At 37.4% G+C, this 27,656-nt stretch overlaps 2 protein-coding genes across 3 annotated transcripts in view; one reads left to right on the plus strand and one right to left on the minus strand.

Annotated features, from left to right (window-relative positions):
- The window catches only part of LOC129751004 (uncharacterized), a 951,184-nt gene that overhangs the window by 594,039 nt on the left and 329,489 nt on the right, over positions 1 to 27,656 (plus strand). The gene's annotated exons all lie outside the window — the stretch shown is intronic.
- Positions 4,633 to 26,277, minus strand: LOC129751007 (phospholipid-transporting ATPase ABCA1-like). Its single transcript, XM_055746243.1, has 8 exons — positions 25,753 to 26,277; positions 9,630 to 9,819; positions 9,300 to 9,566; positions 8,868 to 9,231; positions 7,436 to 8,801; positions 6,937 to 7,372; positions 4,999 to 6,881; positions 4,633 to 4,936 (listed from the first exon to the last, which is right to left on the minus strand). Exons 1-8 carry the CDS (start codon positions 25,962 to 25,964, stop codon positions 4,759 to 4,761), a joined length of 4,896 nt encoding a protein of 1,631 aa, XP_055602218.1. The 5' UTR covers positions 25,965 to 26,277; the 3' UTR covers positions 4,633 to 4,758.

The following is a 27,656-nucleotide window of genomic DNA, read 5'->3' on the forward strand; positions in this document are numbered from 1 at the left end:
TTAGGTCCTGAGTGGAATAATTACAGTCTTAGAGTGAAGAAAAAAGTAAAAAAGTATCCTTATTTGAAAAATTGATATATCATATTTGGTTTTTTCCACGAAAGTTTTTTTTTTAACAAACAGTCAACAAATATACACAGAATCAGTACTCAGGGTCGCCCCTGATGGCATGGATCGATAGCATCAGATTTTCTTTAAATTAAAAAAAAACAGTCTTTACTCCAATCACGAGCTCTCTATATTTCAACGTTATTGGCTCAAGATTGGCACTAATACGAATTGTGATCGCTGGAGTTGCCCGAGAGAATTGTGGAGATAATTTAGATAGATGCGAAGTTTTCGGAGATTAAAATTATTACGGTGTTTGGAGAAATATATTTTCTTGAATACTTACCGAGATCTGGATGGAAAGAGAGACCAGGAAACCGGAATAAAGAGGAAGCTTTGAAAAAACGAGTTTTTTTTCGAAGAAATTACCAAAAAATTGTTCATAGTCATCTCAATACAGCATAAACCGATTTACAGGAAACTTGGCAGGTGAAGGTGAAGAGGAAGGGGTCTCCAAAGCAAAAGTGAAATGTTTGCATAACTTGAGAACCATTTGAGCAAATGGTACTAAATGCGGCATAGATGGGGATTTGGGTCTTCCAGTAACGGGAAAATTGTAAGGGAGGGGGGGCTTCCATACAAATAGGCTTGGGAGGACATTTGAATGTGGGAATAGGTTCTATGATTGTTTGAAACACTTCCGGATTTGGGAAGGGGGCCCGTACAAATTTCTTCAATACTCGATAACTGATCAAGTAAGAGGAATCAAATTTGGCATGCGAGGTTATTTGGGTGAACGAAATGTTCCCAAGATGGTTTGAAACTCTTCCCACCTTTTATTAGAGAATCATAAAAAGGGAGAGGGCTCCCATACAGTTATTTGCATGACTGGTGAAATAATCGAGCAAATGGAACGTAATTTGGCATGTGAGGATATTTGTATAAGGGAAAAAGACTCTCTGGTTGTTTGAGACCTCTTCCTGATCTTAGTAAACGAATAGAAAGTGAAAAGGTGCCACCACAGTTTTTTTTAAAGATGTCGAGAGTTAAACAGTTGGAAGGCACTAAATTTGGTATCGGATTGTATGCATTTTGATACGATTAATGTTTTTATAACTATTTGGGACCTTTTCTTCCTGCATTGGGTGAGATAGAAAGAGGACACAAAAGCCTCATACATACATTTCGGTTACAAATCTATAAAAATAGTCATACGAAAGAAACGAACTTTAGTAGAGGAAGGTTTTTGGGATGGAGTAATGCTCTTATGCTTATTTGGCGATTCTCCAGTGGGGGTATGGATAGGGGGAGAGAGGGGGACTCTCATTTTTTTTGCCTAAATCGATAACATTTTAAGCAAATGGGGTCAAATTTATCATAGGAAAGTGTATGAAAAAAAAATTTGATTCAGTAGGAAGTTAAAAATGGAATGGGGTGCTCCCTTACGCTTTTTTAATAACTCGAAAAATGATCGAGCAAATTTTGCATAGAAGATATTGGTTTACGATAAACGTTTTCTTGATCATTGAACAGGGAAACTCTCATAGTTTTATTTTGAATGACTTGGAAAGTGGATTCAAATTTGGCATGGGAAAGGAATTTAATACAAATTAAACATTTATTGTGGCAGAATCTAGGGACTTATAAATAAATAAATACAAAGTCTTAACTTGGAAACAAAAAAGAATATTTAAGAAAACAAGAACGAATCTTTTTTTTGATAAATTTCCATCAATTTCAATAGGAATAGCAAAGCACACCGGTTCAGCAAGTATTAATTAAAAAAAAAATCTTGACCAGGAATCGAACTCGAGTCCTGTGATTACCCTCCAACATCTTACCAATATGCCAAATCGTCAGTTGGCTTCATCGAGTTCAATTCGCTGTTAGATTTGACGACAGAAAACGCTCATCGTGCCCCGATTAATGGTGCTTCTACTGCCCCAGGTGGGGGGGAGGTTCTCATTATGCCCCTACAGTGACTGATTTTCAGTTTCTGGCAAAAAAAATTAAATTCACTTTCAATCATTTATGTCTACTTTTTCAAGTTACAGGCAGTTATGAAGTAGACTTTTTTAGTGTCTTAACACGAATCAATGGAGTAACTCACATATCTAGCTATTTTCTACGGTAAAACAAGCGTTCTTTTTAAGGTGGCAATTATGCCTTTGTCTCCCCTATATCTCATTACTAAATTTTAGATTTAAATTTCAAATAACTTTATTGTGTTTCAACTGACGTACATTATTCTGATATTGAAACATATTAATTTTTCTCATAAATATAAAGCAGGGAAAATCAGGCTTTTTCCAAAAATCTGGAAAAAAAGCGAAGGCTTTTCAGGTTTTAAGGAGGGGCCTTCAAGCAAATCCTGAAAAATTAGGCACATTGGCAACCCTGTTGTTGTGGCCATGAAAAGTCATAGGAATGTAGGGAGGAGCGGCCTTGGCAAAATCCTTTTCCCTTCTGGGATTAGGCTTTTACTACACCTGGTGGTTGCCAAACAGTGGAGGCAGATCCGCAGACTGTCTGCCTGGAGGCCAAGGCTGGGTCTATGTGCGCGCTTGGGAAAACTACCACTGATGGTCCGCTTCCCTCGTGAGATTGGACCTCAAGAGACAACCACACATGGTTTTCCCATCAGTGGAAGCAGGTCCTCATGACGCTGCCTGGCGGCCAAAGCTCGGAGGGGTCTCGATCGCCTGATTGACCGAGATCCAAAAATCTTTCTGGAAGGTCTCTAAGAAGAGCCGATTGTGGCAGCTGGTCCCGGGAGCAAGGCGTCGGAACGAAGCACCAGAAGAAACTTGGCACTGTTTCATGGCTTACTTGTTTTTATTTCTCTTTTAACTTTTCTACTATTTACACTTTATTTACAAATTTACACTTCCGCCTATATTGATAACGGTTTTGATAACGAATGACCCATACGCGCCGCAGCGCGCGTTTTTATATCTTCGACTGGTCGGCTGCTGCTCGCTGATTGGCCGACGACCCTTCTCTCGCGCTCTCCTTTCAACTTTCAGTCAGCTCGTCGGACTGAACACCTGTATATGTTGTTTTTTATCCCGTTGATTGCTTCGATCAGACATATTTCAAAACTCCTTTCAAGATACACATTCGCAGTCTCCTTACTGCCTTCGGCGGCTCTTCTTGAAGATGGGGCTACTCCTCTTTAACGCACGCACCGGAACACGCTCTCGTTCCTGTTGCAACTCAATGACCTTCTATGGTGCCAGTTCGACGACCTCCACCGGGATCTGGCACGACGACCTTCCAGTGGCTTCCGGTCCGACGACCTCGACCACCTTCACTTGGCTTTCTAGTCCGACGACCTTCCATGGCACCGGCTTGATGACCTTCCGTGGTATGCCTCGTAAGTCCTTCAGTGGCTCCTGGCCCGACGACCACCCCCTGGTTCCTGATTTGACGACATTCCATGGTACCGGCCAGCCAACCTCCCATGGCTTTCGGTACGACGACCTATCAGTGAATCTGGCCCGACAACTGTTTCGTTATTTTAGTCCAGCGACTTTCCATGGCACCGGTCTGAAGATCTCCCAGTGGATCCGGTCCGACGAACTTGTTTGGTTCCCGCTTAATGCTCTTATTTTGGCCTAATGCTTTTGGCTCCCGACTCGCCATCCTCTCAAGGATCCGACCGAACGACTATCCATGGCACCTGTCCGACAATTTCCTGTGTTTCCTGGCCGTGTTTCCAGTTGGCTCCTGGTATGACAACCTTCCACGGTTCCGGTTCGCCGACTGAACGACTTCAATATGGCTCTGCACTGACGACCTTCCGGTGGCTCTGGTTCCTGCCTCGATGACCTCCCAATGGTTCCTGGTTCGTTGTCTTTCCGGGCTTCGTTAGCTTTCCGGGCTTTCCATCAGCGCTAGACCTTCTTGCCACTGTCGATTCCGCTTGTCCTCCTTTCCACTAGTGCTGGGCCCATAACCTATTGTTGGAAGCACTTTGGGCAGTGGAAAGAAGAGACTTGTTCTGTTTGGAGGTTTGAAACTGGAGTACTTTATTTTCTATCTTAATACCTATTTATAGTAAAACCATCCCTCTGGTTACATATCTAATTGTTTATTTATTATGTGTATATTGTTATTTGAGACGATGAGACAAATCTCAACAAGATGGGTTGAGATTTTAATCTCAGCACACATCGAGATATAAAAAGTGGCCCACGTTTCCCAATGGCCCTGTTTCTCTATTATTTGCCATTAATTTTTAATGCAGTCAGTGGTTCCTAAACTTAACAGTAACTGTGGTGCCTTTTTTCCGAAAATGTTTACCACACTATAAAGAGATTATGCAACGACCTTCTTCCTGTGGAATTTTTGTGAAAGGGAAAGTGTCATCAAAATTGTGCCTACCATCGAAGACAGTTTAATGTACACCTGTATTTCAATATCGTTCGCAACACTAAGCTTATTTTGTTTTTGTTTAATAGTAGGTAATTTAATATTTGTGTTAATAACACTGGTTATCAAGCGCACGAATTTCATCACACCTTCGTTTTTTTTTTCTCGGCTAGTTCAACTAACAATTTTTTTTCTTTTTTCTCTATCTTCTTTCTTCTCTATCTTCTAGGTAAGGCTCGATCTTGTTATCACAAACTTGGCAAACTTGCGTCTAAACGGGTAAGAGATTAAAGCTTACATCAAATAGTGTTATGAATAAAAGTTTAAGCAAAAATTTTACCAAGCGCCATCCAGCTTGGTAAAGTACAGGAACACCTGTTCCAGGGTTGTTTGCCCCAGCGAATACTCTTCTATACCAAGTTGCTCTTTGGCGGATTCCATGATGCCGAACACCGTGGACCAGGTCAGATCGGTGCGAGGTATGTGGTAGCTGAGGGCCTGCTGCAGATTCTCCCTGTGAAAAAGTGAAAAATTATACTGTGGAAAAGGTTTTATAATTTTTAGGGGTTAACTTACTTCAAAACAGCTCCCTCGAAATGACCTTCGACGAAGTTTTTAACGGCGGTAATTTTTTCATCCATTGGCGTATCCTGGTGTAGCATTTTGATGAACAGCAAGAATCCCCCGGAAAATTTATTTTTCAAATGTTGCGTCGATCCGAGGCAGCGGAACTCTCCGTTGACCATGATGGCTAGTCGAGTGCAGAGGGCTTCGCACTCTTCCATGCTGTGGGTGGTGAGGATAACAGTTCGGCCGGAGTCCCGTATCCGATTGACCACATCCCAGAGGCATCGTTTAGCACCGGGATCCATTCCACTGGTGGGTTCGTCCAGGAAGATCACTGCCGGGTTGCCGATCAGTGCCAAGGCTGTGCTGAGCTTCCGTTTGTTTCCACCGCTATAGTCTCGTACACGTTTCTTCAGATGACTGACGAGGCCCAGATCTTGGGCTAAGTTAAGCGCTACTGGCAGCACATCACTGCTGGGAACACCACGAAGCATGGCAAATATCCGGAGGGTTTCCAATCCAGTCAGCTCGTCGAGGAGAGCATCAAACTGAGGGCAGTAGCCTATGTGCCGATAGACTTGGGCCAGATTTTCCTTGACCCGAATACCCTTAACCCAGACTTCTCCGGAAGAAATTTGTTCATCACCTGTCATCATTTTGAAAGCTGTCGTTTTTCCAGCTCCGTTGATTCCGAGCAATCCGAAGCATTCCGAGCTACCCGTAGCAAGTGAAAGCCACTTGACAGCCGTTACAGGTCCGTAGTTCTTTGTAAGGTTTTGTAGCACCACGGTCTGGGCAGAAATATCATAGGTCGACATCAACGATACTCGATCCTTTTCCGCTTGAACATCCGAATCAATGTTAGGCTGTGGGGCTGCGTATCGGTAATCATGATTGGGTCGTATTTTGTTCCACATTTTCCTAAAAAGATTGTGTTCAATACACCATAACATTACGAAACAGAAGACACCGGTCGCCGAAAGGTAGAGCATAGGGGTTAGCAACCCAACGCTATCGGAAAAGCTGAATACGTCTGCCAAACCATTACAGCAATCCTTTTGAAGACTGCACATAAGCTCCGGAGTACAGGTGGTTGACAAATGTTGGCATGCAGTGGCACATGATACTGTCGTGCCAATGAACATACTTAACCTTAACAGGCCCAACATCAGCGAAATCGTCGGAATAAGAAGAAACGCGTGCTGCATAACTTCGGCTGTTTTCTCGTAGCCAATGTGGCTGAAGAAAAATTGTAGCAAACCCAAACCGACTGCTCCGATACCGTTGAATAGGAACACTCTCGAATAGCCGGAAGCCGGATCGGAAACCATGAACGAGAACAGGTAGATCATTGGCAATACTGATAAAAGGTAGGTGTTCAAGAACAAGAGTAGCACAAACACATTCTGAGCAGTGTTCCATCCTTCCACTTGGAAAACTTCAATCATTATGATTACGACCACACAGGTGATGGTAAAGTTCAACACGTCCCAGAACACATTTGACAACCAATACAGCTCCACCTTGAGACCGGTGATCGTTTGCAGCAGCTTGGCTCGTGTTACACGCTCTTTGATGTAAAACGTGATGTACGCAGACGTTGTGTAAACCATGATAAAAATTAAGGCCAGCACCAGGTTTATGTAGCGCAGAAGCGCGTTCGACACAACGGGGTTGTCGTCATCGGAGGTTTTGGGAGGGGGCAGTGGGTTATTCCGCACGCCAATGCTGCAATCAGGACAGTGCGTTTTGAGCATCGCATTGAACACCAAGTTCAAGGAAAGCGGTGCCGAGTGGAGAGCTCTAGGGTTGTAAAAGGCCTTGAAGCTGTCTCCTGTAAACGATGCGCCAAGCAACAGTTTGGCGTGCAGGTCCACTGGAGAGGAACTCAACTAGAGGAAAGCGATAATAAGTTCAAGGTCAATTGAAATAAGAACGAAAAACTACCTTCTGGGTAACGTAGTCATCCATGTTCATGTCGATGGACCGAATCTTGTGAGATCCCTCGAACAGTTTCTGATAAGTTTGATTCATTAGGTCACTGGCTCCAGACTCCCGAATCAAGTTCAGCGACCACCGATACGGCTCCAGGCTCATGTCCAAGGCTGAAGTCTTTGGCCCGGAATGGTTCTGCCAAAGGAAAAAGGTCATCAGTCCTATCGGAATGATTATGGTTTGCCAGCAGAACTGACGCCAGGATCGGCGAGCGATGATGAATTTTTTTAGGATTTGCGATTTCAACTGCACCCAGGCGCCACTTCGCTGAAGCAGGTCTGCTTCGACAAGCTGGACATTCATGTGTGGAACCTGTTGTTCTGGACGAGGTTCTCTGTTGGGGTCATCAGAAAAATGCTTCACCCGGGCGAACGAATCGCTGCCGGCCCTGGAATAAAAGGTTTTTGAAATTGATGTGATCAAAGTTATCAGAAGTAAAGAAGTTACATACTTGAGGAACACTTCTTCCAGTGTGGTCAACGAAATGCCGTAGCTTGTGACTCCGCAGTATTCCATGTGCGTCTCCAGCTCCTTCAGCATTGATTGGAAAAGCTGTGTGTACTCTTTCTTCAGAATGATGGTAAGCTCCGAAGCGTTTTCGACTTCAATGTTCACATCCGGTATGAATTTACGGAGCAAACTCAAGAGTCGCTCTTCCTGATAGCCTTGGCCTTTGACGCAAATCAACCTGTAGCCGACTCCAAAGGCACTTTTCAAAAAGAATGTTGAACCCGCAGCTGTGAGTTTTCCCTCTGCCAAAATTGCTATACGATCGCCTAGTACATCCGCCTCGTTCATGAAATGGGTGGAAAGCAGAATCGTTTTGTTCCGTTTCTCTTCCAGCAAAAGGTCCCACAAAGCTCGACGAGCAGTGGGATCCACTCCGGTGGTCGGTTCGTCCAAAAGAACTACCTTCGGTTCTCCGCAAAGTGCCATCCCAACGGTTAGTTTTCGTTTCATTCCACCGGAAAGTGTTGAAGATTGAGCCTTAGCTTTGTCATTCATCCCCAGGAGATTGATGTACTTGGTAACGGTCTCGTGAACTTGGTTACGGGGCACACCTTTTAGTCGAGCGGCAAATTGTAGATGCTCGGAGACGGTGAGCTCGTCAAAAAGAACGTTGTGTTGCGGACATAAGCCCATCGACGACCTAACCCTATTCATGTCCGTCCTAATGTCATGCCCATTGATAGTTGCCGTTCCGGAACTTGGTGAGAACATACCAGTAAGCATCGACATGGTGGTCGTTTTACCAGCCCCATTGTGACCTAAGAGAACTGTGATCTGACCCTGGTAAAGGTTCAGGTTTAGCTTATCTACAGCGACTTTGTGGCCTGGGAACACTTTCCGGAGATTTTTTATTTGAACACCCGCCTCGGTACCGATTGGTTCCGGTTCGAAGTAGTTGGCATTAGCTGGGTGGTCCGAATCGTAGGGAGAAACCGAGTCAATGGGCGTGGCTTTCTTAAAACTCACTAAGCCTAGGCACGGAAAGTACCACGGTCTTGCTATGCCGTACTGTCCAGGCATTACTTGTTCCAGGTATAGGGTAAGGCAAATGTACAGAAAAATGCTGGCGCAGAACATCCCGATCGCTACCGCGTAGTTGTACGGGTCGTTGAGGTCGGTCCTAGAAAACATTGTACTGAAATCCACACCGACATGCATGGCTTCAAGGCGAATGATGTTGTTCATGCCGTAGTGCATCGCTGGATTACTCAGAAGTGAGTACAGGGTCTTTACCCAAAATGGGTAGTCTTCCAAAGAAAAGTACGAAGCAACCCAAACTAGTGTGGCAAACGAAGCTGCCTTAATAGCTGTTTTTTTTACAGAAATTATTGATTAGTTACGATTGTCTCCTAATTTATACCTGTTGGTTTTACCTTTATCGAAAAAAACACTGGTGAAGAAGGCCAAACTGATGGTTGACATACAGTAGCACAACAAAAATATCCAAATCAGAATCACATTGGAATGAACGAAGGCCGAAAGCTTGAGGATAATGGTGATGAGCGTGATTGGGATCACCATGAGCAGCACAAGCTCCACAAACCATGCGGCCCAGTTGATGATTCCCGGTAGTCCCATGATCTTCATCGATTCCTTCAGCTGGTTTTCTTTTTCCACGGTGATATATTTAACCGTACTGAGGAAGAAGAACATGAACACCAACCGGAACAACAGCGGAAGAATCTGGTTTAACGCCTCATGAAGCAGATTGGTTTCGGCATCCGGATTTGCAAATCGCTAAGACATTCAGACGTAACTATGATCAAATCTACCATGTTTTAAACACGATTGTTGTTAAAACTCACCTGAACAAAAGCCTTCGGAGGATTGACGCTCGGAACCTGTCTGGCGATAATTGCCTTGGAAAGAGCCGTTTGAACTGCCAGGAACTGCTCCCGGTAGTAGCTGGGTTCACCACCGTCATCTTCGAGTCGATTGTGGCCCGTGGGATCGAAGGCACCGATCAGCTTATCCGTGTCCCACGACAAGGGTTTCCAGCTCGATGGCGAAGATCTAAGAATATACGGGAACCGCAGATCGAACGTAACTCGCTTGGGAAGGTCGGTTATATTCTGCAAAAAAACAACCGAACTTTAGTTTTGAATCGTTTGAACTTCAACCAATTGGTCAGTTACCCTCATTCCATTTCCGAAATCGATTCCGCACAGGAAACTACTGCTATTGAGGAGTTTGCTCTTCATTTCCAAGGAACTGTTGAAGGACTGATAGTCATTGATCCCGAGACTGAAGGCTGCGGAAGCCACGATCCCTTCGAGGAGATCATTCTGGGGCGAGTACGCTATCCGAGCCAACGAAGGTTGTAAGCTGAAATTTAACAATTTTTCTTTAATATCATGGTGAAAATTCCTCACGCCCTAGTGATTGCTGAAATAGCACAGCTGGCAAACAGTGCACTAGTCTATAGCACGTAGATATTTAGTCAGCTTTGTGAGCACAGATTGGATTGGTGGCTTTACGCTCTAAAATAGCTGATGACGGATGCTCCCTGAAGTGTGCAGTTAATAAGGTTTACAACGGCACGTCACTTCGTCTGATAATATTTACATACATATGTCATCGGCGTATATGAGTATGACATACATATGCACTCTTCTGAGTGAGAACGATGTTGGTTCCCGAAATGTATAGGTACTTAAATGTTTATTTTAGGGCCTTCCGGAAGAAAATTGAATCATTATAATATTGAAATCGTGAAACGCTGCATTCGTTTGTCCTAAACACAGATTGTTTTACTAACAAAGCAAATATAAAATAAATTTCCAAGAAGTTGAGGCTCAGTTGCTAAACTAAGATTTATTCGACGTAGACTCCAAAAGCTATTCAGCGGAGTATTTGAGAAACGTTTCTATAGAATTTGGAATCAATTTAAACCTGTGTTCCACTTTGACTTGCGAACGGTTTAAAAAAAAAATTAAAAAACCAATGCAATGTACGAAATTTGTTTAGATGAACAATCACTGAAATACATTTCATACATGAGTCATCATCGTATTTTCTGTCAGTTGTTGTTAGTAAGTACATATTTGCCACTGTGACTAAAAAACGTTTATCACTTTTCCGTTTAAAATATGGCGAGGGCAGTTCGGTGACAGGCGCTTATCTCGTGAATGGAAATTCCATCAAAAGCCCATCTTTTACAGCGAATGTAGGATAATTACTGTCGCCGGCTAACAAATTCGTTCCACTGGATAACGGCTTACGAATAATCATTACATGCTGAACTAGGGAAAAACTTTCTCAGTGCATGTCATTGATTTTGGATTTGTTGACCATTTGATCTACCATACATTGAAGATTTTTGAGCTATCAAGAGCAAACGGTTGTGCATTTTGTATTTGCCTCAACTTCTGAGTTTCTATATTTTTCATTTTTTTTTAAATTAAATTTTAATGAGATGAAACATTTGAGAAAAAAAAAACAAATTAGTGAAGAGCACCTGTATCCGTGGTCTATTCTTGGGTCTAATTTATAGAAATCTGTCAAACGGTTTAGATTTGTTCCATTACACGGATTCGATTTAGGGACAGTTTTGAATTTCTCAAACCCTGGGGTCTCAAAAGCTTCGTTTTGATTCGAAACTCATTCATGTTCCATTACATATTTGTATGGATCAAATGTATATTTTGAACTGAAAAATCAATATAATTTTTGTTTCTTCTGTGTAACCGAGCCTGCTCATGGTTTTTGTGCAAATTTATAAATTTTCCGCTGAACAACTTTGTCCAGAACCGTTATTCCGTATCTTATAAGACAAATAAGTTATCAGGTGTTGAATGGGGGCATGTCTTTTGGCATTAAAAACATTAAATTCAATTGACATCACTGCTAGGTGCCTAACGAGATATTACATTATGTTCGTGGATCCCGAAAATGAGTAGAATGGAGAAGTCCGCTCATGAAGATGAGGTTTTTAGTAGTGGGCTGCTGTCATATGCTGTCAGTTGTACATAACGTTAGCGAACATCACGAACATCAAGATGGGAAGAGTCTTTTCCGGGAGGTCAACTTTATATAAGGCGCACCGCATTGGAAAAGGGCTCTTTTTTCTGCTATGGGACACACCAGAGACGTCAACCATCAAAACAAACTCGTGTTCATGTTGTGAAATTTTTGAGAAGAATTTAATGATAAGTGGAAGTTATTAGTAGTTTAATATAAGAAGTTAAATAGTAAATTGGAAGTAAATTAGAAATATATGTGTTTGAATACTTACCTGTTGCTGTGCTGATTTGTGCGAAAGAAACCTGAAAAGAAACCGTACTTACCTGCTTAAGACATCAACCAAGTTAGCCACCAACGACATCACCATACTTACCTGCATTCTGGGATTCTACAACCAGTTTCGGATCGACGGATTTTACGAGGAGGTTGCGTGTAGAGGTACGACTACATTACTTCTTTTCAAGCAATAATTCGCGAGGCACTAGCAGTGATGTCAATTGAATTGATTGATTTTCAATGACAAAAGACATACCCCCGATAAACAGCCAATAACTTTTTCGCCTTATAAGATACGAAGCTACACACAAAATTGTTCAGCGGAGAATTTTCTTCAGAACAGGATCGGTTCCACAGCAAAAAATAAATTATGTAAGTTTTTCACTCCAAAATATTAAATTTTTCCCATACAAACCTAAAAGTTCAAATTAACTCATGTAAACGTTACTTAAAAGTTCTGCAAAAAATCATGGATGAGTTTTGAACCAAAACTCAGTCTTTTGCGTCATATTGGGTCAGTTTTGAAGCTATCCTTATATCGGTTCTAAGAAAAGTTGAGAAAAAAAAACTGGTAGAATTGACCACGGATGCGGTTGTTTTGGTCGGATTCTGGTTCTAAACCGACTGTTTGTACCACGGATACATGAGCTCCAAGACAGAAATGTTTGAAACATTTTTTTCGCTGACGGCATATAATGCATTAAGTGAGATTTTTTTCCTAGCTATGCATAAGAAATCATATTGAAGAATATTTTCTGACTGAAGTTTTGGCATCAAACTGATTTTTGATACCAAACTGACAATGTGATTCCAAATCTGACATCGTTGGACCAAAATGCCAAAAATATTGATGTTTCACGATTTGACTGCAGTCATGGTTCAAGAAAGTTTCTCTGTTTAGCTCCTAGCCGTTTATTTAACAAACAGTTATTCACTGATTTTTTCTAGGCTGGTCGGTTCTACCGGGTTTTTCAAATCAGGTATTTCAGTATTTGTAATTGATAAAACTGGTAAAACCGATTTTTTTTGCTAAGTATATTAAATTCATGAAAAAGTTTTGTCTGATTGAGGTAGTCATGGCATAAAATGCTCAGAATTTATAACGTAATAGATTTAGCAACATTTTCAAACGAAAAAGATGCTAAGGTGCCTGTAAATTATCCCTTTGTCCTTAATCCATCCTCAGCCTCATGATTATGATTATATTTATCAACATTATTTTATTATTTCAACTTCGGTGTGAGGTTGCCGAGATCATAGTAGTGTCATATAATTTTAAGCGAATTTTGGTCGTATACTTTGTTACACAGTATTCAGATTTATAAACAGATTTACAGATAAAGAAAAAGTTTTTAAGGTCTTTTATGAAAAAGATATGAAATTTTACATACAAAAAGATTTCTCGGTAAAAAATTACTTAATTTGATTAAACGAAACACAAAACACTGTCACAAAGTTTTTGGTTAACTCACAGAATAACAGATTTCGGTTTTCCAAAAAACGGATGTTCTCCTCGCAACCTCTCTTGTTATCGCATTTAGTTTGCTTTGCAAAATTAAATCGAACAAATAGGGATTAAAATTTATTTGAAAAAAAGCCAATCAAAATCGAGCAATGAAAACAGTTGTTTGGATCTGATGGAATCATAGGCCGCTTTTTTCTTTGTTCCATAACTTATTTATTACAAAAAATAAAATGAAAATAAAAAATGGTATAATTTTCTACATTTTTAAGGTATCATTAGGCGGCATCCATAAATTACGTAACGCAAAAAATGCACTTTTTCGACCCCCTCCCCCCCGTCTGTCACAAATCGTAACGCTTCGACGTACCCCCCTATGAAAATTACCCCCCCCCCCCTCGCCCTATCTTCTCATGTTTTTAATACTGATTTTTGAAGATCAAAAAACGATTTTAAAATAATACTTTTAAACGTTCTTTAAAACGGAGTTGATATCTAGCCCAAATCGCTTCTTAGTACACATTGATGACTCACTGATGACATAAATCTCTAATAAAATAAATCGATTGTCTTATTACGAGTTGCTCTAAGATTGTTCACTGATGATCTACCATGTTTATTTTATTTTGTTGAAGGAGCAAAACTTTTATGCAAAATGTACTCCACTGAGTAATATTCGTCGGAATAATCAAAAATGCATTATTTTTAAATCAATTTAGAAAAACTAGTAAAATTTCCGTTTCAGATTGGATTGAGTTCTTGGGGGTAAATGTACCCAATATTCGGTTTTCCAATGGTTATTTCACGGATATTCAATACACATTTTGAGGAGTCTATCTCAGAATCTTTAAAGAGGAAAGGTTGCAAACCAGTATTAATCTTGTTGAAGCTTACAAATTCAAAGCTGATTTTGATTTGTTTATAATTCTCCAAAAACAGCATAACATTAAAATAGCTGCGATTAAGTAAACTGAAATTTTTAAAGAAAAAATCGTTACGTAACGATCAGCACACCTCCCCCCCTCCCCTATGTCACAATTCGTAACGCTCGAGCTTATTCCCCCCCCCCCTAGGAGCGTTACGTAATTTATGGATGCCCCCTTAGGCAATTTTTTAAATTTTAAATAAGTTATTTTCCCCAAGTTCTGACTGTTTAAAAAAAGTAATATTTTTTGGATTTTGAAAAATGGTGGGAAATCGTGGGCCACCATATACAAATTGACCAAATAACATGCAAAGTTTATGAGTTGATCCGAAACTGTAATTTCATTTAGTTATTTTACATCAATTTCAGATGATGAAATAAAAAAGAGAGTTGAGTATGATCGAATAGATTTACAAACCTGACTCGCGAACGTTTTGGCAAAATTCCTCATATAGGATGGACAAATTCTTTTTCCATAACTCTTCATTTGGCATAAGAAAACATTACAGTTAGAGAAAACGTATTTTAAGTTCTGAATATGTATAAAAACATAAAAATATAGGTGGCACAAGATGTGTGGCCCACGATTCCCCACAAGCTATGATTTGCAATTTGGTTGCGTTTGTGTGACTTATTGATGTTTCATCAAAAATTTCCTTTCCACGTGAAAGAACATTACAAAACTAAGATCATAAGCGTATGAGCATACTTTAAACTTTTTTAAGGTTGATAAATATAAGAAGCATATAATGCGTATTTAAGTCAACAACATATAGAAAAATATGCTTACGCAAAGCGACAACGATGTCAGTTGGATTGAGATTTTTATCTCAACACACATCTGAGATATCTAGAGTGGCCCAGATTACCCCACTCTCCCCTAATTTTATAAAAACTTTGTAACAGCTTTATCAGGAAAAAATGCTTCAACAACTTTAAAAATAAAAAGAACAGAGTTCCATCATCTGTAATTCAAATTTTATACTAACATTCAAACATGTGTTTAAATTAGAGATGTGCCGAATAGTGGTATTCGGCGAACGGCCGAATACCGAATATTGACCTTTTCAACTATTCCGCCAAACGAATATTCGGCCAAATATTCGGTCGAATATTCTGTTGAGTTTTTAATAAAAATTCTTCTAATTCTACTGCTAATTCTAATAGAAATCTTTTTTATATGCCATTCCAATGTCACTCATGTTTTTTAGTGGATTTTTTCCAACCAGATGTATTAGATCTTTTTTAAGTGGAGGTCTCTTTGATATTCAAAATGTCACCATTAGCTGAAAGGAAATCAGATGAATTGTTACTTCTAGGACGTTTATCATAAAAGAGATTTAATTCCAGTGAAACCTGGGACAAATCATGTCAAAACAGGTGTTAAGCTAATTGAAGTAGTTTTTTTTTATATCGAATTAGATGAATGTCTAATTTTTGCTGCTTTTGATCCGATTAAACCTTAAGCATAAAATACTTTCATCGACACAAAATTTGAGTATTTGTACTCATACATATTTGGTAAAAGATTTTTAGGTACCTGTGTCAATTTGATTACAAAGCCAAAGAATGAACTGGAAATACCGTTTTTTACCGTCCAAAAGCCGGTATTTCCGGTATAAAATCGGTTGTACCACCCTAATTTTTCCCCTTGTTTCCTAGATTAATTTTCCTTAAACAACACTTCATATAGAAAAAGTCCTATGAGATGAGCTTTTAAGAATGATCAGAGTGACGAACATAGTCATTAAACCAAACCTTGTTATAAATTTGCTGAGAATAATTCAAATATGATGCATCTTTCGTATACTTGTTGAATTTTTATCATCAGCAGATAAGACAATCGAATTCGTTCGTTTGGACATCATTATGATTCTTACAGTCAAAATATGTCCAATCCTTTAAGATAATATTGTTTTTCTTGATTTATGAAATCCTCTACAAAGAAGAAACATTGTTCCAGAGTCTTTTTCAGGAAGGAATAACACTTCAAAGCTGATCAAAGTTATGTTTAAAATCCCTGGAAAAAGGTTGTTCAAAGTATGATAAACGCTAAGAATCTCCCCAGAAATGTTCATATAAATGTTACGGAAATAAATGGATTTCTTCTTCTTCTTCTTCTTTTACCAACATAGCCAAAACGTGTAAGCATCCTGGAAAATGACAGACTTGCGTCCTTCATTTTTCTTTTCAACGTTATCTCTGTTACATAAAACATGCATTGCAGAGATAACTACGGCCAGACCAACCATGTGGTAATTACCGCAAAAGATTCTGGAGCAAGGGGAGGAATAAAGCGTGGAGTTCCCTACCAAACGCTTCATATGGATTACTTAAATACCTACAGCCTAATTTGAAAATAGCTACACTAATCTTACCACAATGTGTATTAGGAAACTAACGTTTAATATAATGAAAAAGGTTTGATCTCACCAAATAAGTCTTGAAAGTTTTCGACAAGAAAACTATTCCTCTAGTCCGGAGCTGCTGACTTTAAAAATCCTTCCGAACTTCCCCAACCAGGATTCAGCATGCCAAAATAAAGTACGAATAACACCGGGAACAACCACTAGTCACTTAATCTATCATTTTCCACTGTTTAATTTTAAAATTTCTAGTTTTATTGTAATTTATTTAAAAAAAATTATGGACGTAAACAAAAACGCGTGCAATGCCCAAAGGTCATGGCTTACTCCTCCGTTATGGAAATAAATGGATTTCGATGCAAATTGTTTTCAACATGGCATTATTTTTTTGGTATTTTCTGAAAATTTAGATCTATAAAAGATTCTGAAGTCAATTGGGAGCTGAAAAAAAGGGACAGACGTATTTGAATTGAGTGACTCAAATAAACCAAAATCGACTCTTGGCATTGGCATCACAATCAATTATTGATCTCAATTTTTCATTATTATTGCTAGAACCTTTGAAACTTCAAAACATTTTTAAATTGAATTAGTTTTTGGTTTCCATTAGTACAGGACGCATTGGAGTGTAATAGGCTTTAACCATTTCGTCAACCGAATTTGGGTTAAGATTTACTATTGGATTTGAACCTTTTGTATCATTTTGGCTGTCTATTTTTGGTGATATGTCGTTTGGAAGTTTTCGAATTTAAAACGCACAAACCTTCGTGAAAATTAGAGATGTACCGAATATTCGGTTGGCCGAATATTCGGCGCCGAATACCGCCAAAAAACCGTTAAGCCGAATATTCGGCTCACCGAATAGTTGAGCCAAGTATTCGGCCGAATAGGCCGAATAGGCCGAATATTTATTATTTAAATTTATAATAAAAACAGACTTCCCAAAATTTTCAATTGATGTTGGAAAATTTATTAAATATCCGAAAGAAATTTTGAAAGATCTTCAAAACCATCAAAAATTTATGCTTTCAGTTAAACGTTTTAGTTGTATCCGTGTTTTTTTCATAGTAGATAATTTTATACTTTGATTATCTTTTATTCCAAATTTTCTTGATATACCCAGGCTTGCCCATAAACTAAATGAAGAAATCGAGAAAAGCTAAATCTGATCAGGATGGCCACATATTTTATAATTTTTTCGGACTATACCCGGGTTTATTAAGAGTTTTTGCTAAATCAAATAACTCTTTGAAAATTTTTAAATTTTCTGTTACAGAACGATTTTCTAGAGTAAATTTATTCGTTAGATACTATTTGAACACTGTTGTTGTAATTCAATGAAAAATTTAAATTTCAAGTAATTTTATTTCTTTTTCCTCTTGTATGTTTGAAAAAAATGCCAATTTTCTGTTCAGATTTTCACTTTTTTTTACAAGTTTTTGAAAAAAAAAAATCGTTCAGACCTGGCCGTGTGGATACGTGTTGTAGAAAATATTGTATGCGTAAGGTTAAAGTTCATCGTTCTATTTGGCAACTATTTTGTTAACAATTATAAAAATCTGAATATTCATCTTATTCGATATAAAAAAAAAGCAATTTCAAATAGCTAAAACCTGTTTTAACATATTTTGTCCCAGATTTCACCAGAATCCAATCCCTTTTGTGATAAACGTCCTAGAATCATCTGATGTCCTTTAAGCTAATGGTGGCATTTTGGAAATCAAAGAGACCTCTTCAAGATCTGATCTATCTGGTTGGAAAAATCGACTTAAAACTTAAGGGACATTTAAATAGCAGAAATAGAAGATTCTTATTAGAAAAAGCAGTACAAATAGAAGTATTTCTATTGAAAACTCAACAGAATATTCGACCGAATATTCGGCCAAATATTCGGCCGAATGTTCGTTTGGCCGAATAGTTGAAAAGGTCAATATTCGGTATTCGGCCGTTCGCCGAATACCACTATTCGGTACATCTCTAGTGAAAATAAATAAAAAACTTAATCTATCTTCTATCCTCAATTTCTTCAAGGATTCATATTTCACCTAGATTTTCCTAGTTTCAGAGATGCAGAGATAAATTCCACAGTTTTATGAAAAAACTTATGGTTTTACAAAAATACAAAATAAATGGTTTAGTTTAAAATCGTATAATAAAATCTCCGTATTTAACAAAACGTAAAAAACCTAACAAAATCAAAACGTTTGTTAAAATTGAAATCTTAAAATACATTTCACCGTAACGTGAAATAATTTTTCACAAATTAAATGCAAATTTATATTTGAACATTCCTAAATACATTTAAACAAAAAATTGTACAGTTATTTTGATTAGATATGTTCTAAAAATTATGAATTATTAAAAAATTCAAAAATTGTGTTCCAGTTGTTAAAATCCGACCATATGGCCCGAAAGCTTTTGGAGCATTTCTACTGATTTTTTTTTTTTTCAATAAAAAAAACATTTTTGTGACGTGAATGCACTTGTTCGCAATGCTGTAAATCAGCTGGATTTCAACCGATTTCTATAAAATTTAGTGTTTTAGAATGATCTTGTCAGTTTCAAAGAAGAGTTCTATTCTTTTTGTTAGAAAATGTCAAAATTTCATCGATAAATAAGAAGGTTTCCTTTTTTTGTGACAGAAATTCAATCATTTTTGACTGTTTTATCGCTTCTACATAATAAAGCAGTATATGATGGCTTCAAAACATATTAAGCAAATTGCGAAAAAACCATTCTCATATTTTTTATTTATCACCTTGTAAAAGTTGTCAAAACTTGCACTTTTTCTATTCTCTTTTTTTCGTTTATTTTGTGTAGTTTGAAGCATCAAGTTTATTGTCGAGGATGATATTTTTTGATTTGCGGAGGGATAAAAATCACTTATGAGCGGTACAACCGCGTAGAATGTGGAATTTTACCTATTTTCAAAAGTTAACCCTTGAGTATCGAAAACAAAAGCTAATAAGTTAAGAAAAAGGAATCTTTTCGAGGAAACATCAAGTTTCATTGAGATCCTGTTTGTGTTTGTGTTCGTTTTTAATAAATGAAAACCAATTGCATTTTTTGATTCTGTGCTCCCAAGTAAGTGAGAATAAGCTCTTATATTCTTGGCACCTCGAAAAATTATGAGCTTAGTTACCTTATACTAGTAGTTGACTAGTCGTTACCTCATACTAGAAGTGTGACAGAATTGAGTATCTATACGTCTCTGTGATTGGTGGAAGATATATCATTTTTCCGTTTAAATATAGCGAAAGCAACTTGATATCATGAATGGGAAATTCATCAAAAGTTTATCTATTCTGGCGAACGTAAACGATTGTTGCCGGCTAGCAAATTCGTTTCACTGGATATTGGCTATCGAATCATTAACATTGGATTTATCAGTAGCTCCTATTACACATTGAAATTTAAGTTTTATTGGATTAATCCTTCAAGTTTTATTGACAGATTTTGTTCAGAATTTATAGAAAATTCTTGTATTTGAAACTGATTATAACAAGCTACTGAGATTCATTGGAATATCCTATATTTTTACAGGATTTATCAATAGCTCTTATTACACACTTATTGAATGGACCTTTTGAATTTTATTGACTAATGACTTTTCTGCCTAATAAGATACCAAGATACGGTCTTCGACCAAGTTGTTCAGCGGAAAATTTTCTTTTAAGAATTCATAAATTGGCACCAAAACCATGAGAAGGATTGGTTCCACAGAAAAAAACAAAAATGATGTTGATTTTTTAGTACAAAATATTCAATTTTCCCATACAAACATTAAAGTTCAAATTTGCTCATGTAAACGTACCCCTTTAATTTTTTCCTTTAAATATTACAATTTGATAGGGTTTCTAGTAGAGATTATGCTGAATATTCGGCTCACCGAATAGTTGAGCTTAGTATTCGGCCGAATAGGCCGAATATCTACTACAGACTTGTTAAGTTTTCCAAGAGATTTAAGATAATGTATAAAATATCCAAAAGTAATGTTGTAAAAGCTACACAATCATTGAAATTTTATGGTTTCAGAAAAACATCTAAGGTATGTTTGAATGCTGACAAGAACCGCTTAATACTTTGATAATAGTTTATTCCAGATAGTGTTTAAAACTTCTCGAATTTTGCTCGGGTTCATTCAAACTATTTGCCAAATCAAATAAAAAACTAAAATTTCTTTTTAAATTTTTTAAACTTAGTGTTAAATAACGATTTTTCATAAATTTTACAATAAACATAAATTTTGCCCTTTTTTATTTTTTTTTCAAAAATCGTCTCGAATGCCTGATCATGTGGATACGTGTGGTATGCTTAAGGTTAAAGATCATCTTTCTTTTCAACAACTATTTTGAAGATATCTTGCTTAAATTCGACCTTCATCTAATTCAATATCAAAGAAGCAATTTCAAAGTGCTTGGCACATATTTCGACATGTTTTGTCCCAGATTTCACAGGATCTCTTTGGTGATACACGCTCTACAAGCGACTAGTCATCTGATGACTATTTAGTTGTTGGTGACATTTTAAAAATAAAAAAAAGCCCCTACTTAAAAAATATTTTGTAATACATCATCTGATGATATAATCTGGTCGACTAAAAAACATGAGGGGCATCAATATGGAATAAATATAAAGTATTGAATTAATCGATTAAGTTTTTTTCATTGAAAACTAAATAAAATTGTATGAAGGATTAATCACCGTAATTTATATTTGTAGATGTAATTTATCGGCCTAGCGGTGAAAAGTGATGTCCTTTTTAGTAGGGACATCTAAAGATTATGAAGTTTTTTTATATAGGTGGATAGAAGGTTAGATGGCCGCTTGGCCTACTAATGAGTGGTGGTAGATGCAACTCTATCTGTATCTACCGCTTCCTGGTAGTAGGCCCGTGAGGAACAAAAATTTGATATGTGATGATATGCTTCTAAATAAATTCTACCCACTCATTTTCAACATCTTTCATTTTTCATCTAACCTTCTATCCACCTATATAAACAAAACTTCATAATCTTTAGATGTCCCTACTAAAAAGGACATCACTTTTCACCGCTAGGCCGATAAATTACATCTACAAAACTAAATAAAATATTCGACCGAATATTCGTTTGGCCGAATAATTGAAAAGGTCAATATTCGGTATTCGGCCGTTCGCCAAATACCACTGTTTGGTACATTTCTAGTTTCTAGCCTTTTGTTCTAGACTGGCTTACTCTTGGAAAATGTGCCAACTAATAGTAACATCAATAAATATCAAAAATATACCTCAAAAAACAACAAAAACCTCACCATCAACTGAATCGAAGAAGAAGTACCAAATAGGGCCGGCACTTCGTTCTGCGATGCAGTTTTTATGGATGGTTCGACCGCCATGTGGATACACATGTGCCGAACGGTCAAAAAAAGTCGATATGTGGTTGCTCTGATAAGCATTTCATTTAGCGTTTATCGTTCAATCGATGGATAAACCTTCTTCTTCGATACAGTTAATAGGTGAGGGACAAAATTTCAGTATATGGTCAATAGACCGCTGCAAAAACTGACTTTTTGCTCCCCCCCTGTTTTTCCGATTCCTTTTTGCTCTCCAATCATCTGTGTTAAATATGAGATGATTTGGTTCATCCCTGAATTAGCGCAACGGTTTTTAAATTTGTATGGAAATTAGTATGGGGAAAGTTTTTTTTCCAGATTAAAATCGCTAGGGAAGCGATTTTGGGTCTTATGCAAAAAATAACTTCTTCATTGGGTTACTGTATTCTTAAACTTCAATTTTTACTAAGGTTACTTTCAGCTAGATGCTACCAGAAAAAAGTTAAAGCCATCTGTAAAAAAAAAATCATTCATAGTAGATCAACAGTCAAAACTGTCAGCAGCACTGGAATCATGAACTTGCATGCAATTTTCCTAGCTAAATTTTTGAATACAAGCTACTGCGTGGCATACACAAAGGCGTTTTAAATCGGGTAACGCAGATAGAAAAAAACTACAGCACTATGTAGAAAGTAAGATACAAACTTTTTGAGATTATTGGAGATATACGCTGATAGATGTTGTGAAACGTTCCCGAAATTCACAACCAAGTTGAAAAATAAGATAAAGTTACGCATGTGGTATACCTATTCATACCGCGGGCGGTCAAATGACGGTAAACACTTTCCCCTAAAACTCTCTTGTTTCTCGACCGATTTCTACAAAGTTTATAGTTTTGGAAAGCTCGTTATGTGACTTAAATACGAATTTCAGCTACAATTATTTTTCTCATAGTTATTCAAAGTCGAAGAAAAAAATTCCTAAAACAGGATTCGGGAAAAGCTCAGTTATTAAGTACTCTAAAAGAATTTCACTTAGTGCCTGAGAACACTGCGATCCAGTGCAAAGCCAATTCTAGGTGCTAGAAAAGGCAGATTGATAAAAAGTTAAAAAAGAAACAGCTATCTTTGAAAAGTCGTCAAATATTCTGTGTTCCGTGTTTGGAATCTGGAATCCGTGTTTGGAATTCCGGAATTTGGAATCTACCATGTTCTCAAATCTGTGTAGGACTATTACATATCTCCTCTTTAAATGAATTTCATACTTACTTTAACAATGTGTATGCTTGTAGATTTGAACCTGGACCTTCGTGGTGAGAACTGAACACGCTACCTCTGTACCATGGGCAATGCATATATTGAAGTGATTTTGAACATCAATTTAAAGTTGATTCATGTTATCAGCTTTTCAAAGTAGGCTACATTTAAAAAATTTAAACATTTGTATTCATTAATGATCAATCAATTTCTTCCGAACCAGACTCGAACGATTCGAAAACAAACGTAAGTTTTTCAAAGTTTGGTTTTGTTTTTTGTGATATGTGTGCTCAAAAACTTAACTATGGATTATTAATGTTCAAAAACTATAGAATTTGTGGAAAGCTGGTGCAGAAACTTATTATGGATTTAGTGAAATATTCCCTCAGTATCATTTACTTATTTCCATGGACTTTTCCCGTTGGGATGAATCATCCAAACGGATGAAAATCCTTGCAAAAAAAAAAAAAAAAAAAAAAAACATGGACTTTTCCATTTCAATGTTCTTTTCCTAACATCATTTTGTTCCAATCGCCGACGGAGACAGTAAAATAAACCATTCTTTTATTTTTTGTAAATAATTTATACGTTTGCATTGAAGTTCTTTAGAAGTTCCTCATGGAACCAATACGTTCGTAACATATTCTGCATGGAACCGAAAAGTTCGTAAGAAGTTCTTCATAGAACCAAAAAATTCGTAAGAAGTTCGTAACGAAGCACAATAGTCTAAATTGAATCCTGGATTTTAAAAGGTACTTGGAACGCACAAAAATGTTCTATGCTACTTTTTTAGACTTTTTATGTTCGTTCAGAAGTCCGATTCCAGCACTTTTTTTCAATTCTCTCGAGGACCTTTTACTCAGCCAAATGTGAACTTTTAATGCACAAGATTAAGTATCTATGCGACTTTTGGTTACTTGGGAGTGATCTCAAGAAATTTTCAAAAATATTTCCATATATGCTACATATAGCTTCTAATTTCAGCGTTCTCAGGCACTAAGTAAATTTTTTTTTCGAGTACTTAATAACTGATTTATAGCCTTTTTCCCGAAGCCTGTTTTTTCGATTGTTTTGTTCTTCGACTTTGAATAACTTTGAGAAAAATAATTGAAGCTCTATTTTGTCTGAAAACCGTATTTGAGTCAATTAACGAGCTTTCCAAAATTATAAACTTTGTAGAAATCGGTCGAGAAACAAGAGAGTTTGAGCGGAAGTGGTGTTTGCTGTCATTAGACCGCTCGCGGTATGAATAGGTACACAAAAAATGTCGGTATGTTTAGTGTTAAATTTGCGATTGATCATCTAATCTTCATTTTTGTGTAAATTTAACACAATACATACAGTTTTTGTGAATTAATGATAGAAAACACGATAAATAACACATTTTTTAGAAAAAATCAACTTAATTTATGGTTTCGGACCTGATTATAACATTTAAAAAAATTTCATTTCCTGTGGATTCTGTGAATCAGTTAAAACAAATGATTCAAGAGGTTGTTTACCGAAAACGATAGAAAATTATATAAGTTATGATTGTTTTACTGTAATAATGATGCTTTTTCTCTAAATAATACCACCATAGTGTAAAGTAAAGTTACTAAACTTAGTTTATGAAGAATTCAACATTATAAATCTTCACCTGTTAAACGGACTGACTTTGGACTGATTTCTGACCGATTTCGGACCGATTCGGAACCGTTCCTTCGATCTGGGAAGGAATAACTTGCATGCAAGTTTTCAGCCAGCGATGCCATGAGTGAAGCAAACTCGTCTGAGTTTTTGATAAATCTTTTCTTAATTCCAAATATCTTTGTTGTGTTACAACTAAGCATCATAGCACCTTCACATCATTTGTAGAGATTAATTCGAGGAATAGTATTCAGCCTTTTTTTATTTTTCCGAAGTTTCTGTAAGTCTGTAACGATTTTTGAATAAAAAAAAATTGATTCCTCATATAATTCTCCATACAAAATTAAAACTCGTTGCGCTAAATCAGGACTCAATGTATCGCTTCCAAACTTTACGGAGATTTTTGTGTGTGAAAATACCATCAAAAAATGGTATGGGAGTTGTAATAACTTATAAATTTCAGATTTCCCATACAAAGCCTGCAGCGGTCTAATGGTCAAGCTTCTATTCAAAAAATGCTCCTCGCTCTTTTCAACACCTTAGTAACTTTCTTCCCATGGTCTATCCGTCTATCATTTCCAAATCTATAATACTCACCGATAAAGCCGCTCAAAATATCCAAAAACAAATTCACGGTGGTTTCTCCCCTTTAAAATAAAAATTCTGTCAAATGTGTGCTTAAAAAAAAGTGTGTTTGAATTTATATCGATACCTTTTATTATTAAAATTACTATTTTATTTTGTTTTATCGAATGTAATTCTATCCCAAACATTCGTAATGCACCTTACTAATTTGTGTAATGGTTTTCAAGAAGAAAAATAATCCATCACAGAATAGTCTTCATAATAGTCATCAATTATTTATTTATAACAGCAGCGTTTAATAAACACGTACTAACATATAGCAAAACAAGAGTAGATACTAGGCAGTGCTCTCCAAATCTCTCAAATCGCACCCTCCTCATCGTTTCTCTCTCACTCAACCCTTTCGGACCAGACCAATCAAGGTAAACATAAACAGAGCCGAAATCAAACAAAAACAAAAAAAATACAGCTTTAATAACTTACCCGCCTCCGCTGAACCGATCCACCGGAAGCGCCGGATAGCGACGCTCCTGGAGAACTTGCGGATCCGAGGGAACCCACAACAGGGTGGCACAGATGGCCACCGGAAGGGCCATCTCGAAGAGCGTCCTCCAGCGGTGCCGCTTGTGGATGATGAAATTTTTCCATAGTAGTAACACAAATTTGTCCAAGTTAGAAGCCGGCGATGACGTCATGATGGGGTTGTTGCTGTTGGTGGTGGGGGTGTTTATATTCAACAGATTTTCCGCTCCAGGAATCAGATCTTTGGTTATCAAACTAGTAATTACAAAGGCAGTCACCAGCTTTCGATGGCAATGAACAACTAGATAGAAATATGAACGAGGGGCAAAGGGAAACACCGTAAAAATATCACTAAACTAATCACACACGAGCCGCGACATAGCGACTAACTTTTCGAACGCTAACCTCCCGACTGTGGGGTTTGTATCTGCTCCAAAGTTTTTCTCTTCTTCATGTGTATTTTTCTCGCGCGCGCAGAGAGCTTCGTCAACATTAGCACGGGAGAATTGCTTCGATGGTGATGCAAAAAAAAATTTACTAAAATGAAACCACTTTTTTTGAAAAAAGATTGAAATTTTTCAATGCTTATTTTGTTTTCCAAGATCGGCGTTTGTCGTTTTTTTCCTACATTAGTATGTCTATTTTCGCATGCTGAGATGCGAAAATAGTTGAATTAATATAACATTCGGCTGAAACAGAAACACTGTTGTGTATTATGTGTACAGCACCAAACCGAATAGCGACAGTAGGACTAGCGACGCTTTTTTTACTAGCGAGCTTTCTGTCATTCACAGGTTTATTTTTCTTTTTTCAGTCCAGTAGGCGATTTCAATGTAGTACTCGAACTTTGTTCACGTTATTTACTGTACATTTTTCTTAGGCCATCAATCGCATGCTCCAGGTCTCCTAGGAAACTTGCGGTGCGTCGTTATCATTTTCAACGTCGCGACGTATGCGACGTGTCGCTAGTAGGCTATGCAAAGCTGCTATGATTATTAGCGCTCATATTTTGGATTTTTTCTGCATGCATAATATCTCGGTTTTTTACTAATTTTGTTCTCTATTCGCTTAATTCGCCTCGCCTAAAAACCTGAAAAGGGGGGTTTTACTTGCTTGCTTGTTTGGCAAAACCACCGACGACCGGGCGTCAAGCGATGAATCATCATCGCCGTCCGCTCGCGACCTTCACTTTCTCCCGCTCTCATTTACTATCCGACGAACGGGTTTTGTTGTTTCTGCTGCTGCTGTTGTTGTTGATACTGGCATGGAACAGCATTCTTTCTCTGCTGTATGAAGTTTCCACCTGCTGACGCTATCAGTTTTTCTTCGTTTTGTTTTGGTTTCGATTCCCCAGTAGGTAGCGCTTTTCCGAAAGCTATTCATTAGAACGTGTCAGCATTATTGTTCTGTTCATGTTCAGTTAAGCAAATATACCTTTAATTGATGTTTTCGACTGATAATTTTTATATTTTCTTTGAACGATACTTTGTTACTTTTTTCTATTTTGAGATACATGACTTTCCACTGAAACTTCACTCCACTGAAACTCATAGAATTTTGATAAAAAAAAACGGTTGAAATCTGAAAACTAGATCTGAACTTTGAATCTGTTATTAGAAACTTATCTCGGAATCTGAATCTAAATTTTTTATCACATGAACCTGAATATGGAATCGAATATATTTTTTTTTCAATGGAATTATTCTGATATGAAATTCAAGATGGAGGCTTCAACTTTACATTCTTAAATATTGTTGAACCTGGAAGTGTCTTTCAGAAGGCCTCAACAATAGGAAAGAAGTTGGGTGAAATGGCTCAACGATGAAATATCGACCATCCAATCAAAGATGATGGTTTCCGTTCAC

Source organism: Uranotaenia lowii, chromosome 3 (assembly GCF_029784155.1).
Source record: "Uranotaenia lowii strain MFRU-FL chromosome 3, ASM2978415v1, whole genome shotgun sequence".
Classification (NCBI taxonomy): domain Eukaryota; kingdom Metazoa; phylum Arthropoda; class Insecta; order Diptera; family Culicidae; genus Uranotaenia; species Uranotaenia lowii.

Excerpts from the sequence above, each read along its gene's own strand:
- LOC129751007 (XM_055746243.1), bottom strand. The coding sequence starts at position 25,964 with ATGACGTCATCGCCGGCTTCTAACTTGGACAAATTTGTGTTACTACTA. Across the intron at positions 9,567-9,629 it reads ATTTCGGAAATGGAATGAGG|AATATAACCGACCTTCCCAA; the intron begins GTAACTGACCAA and ends GTTTTTTTGCAG. Across the intron at positions 9,232-9,299 it reads CTCCGAAGGCTTTTGTTCAG|CGATTTGCAAATCCGGATGC; the intron begins GTGAGTTTTAAC and ends TGAATGTCTTAG.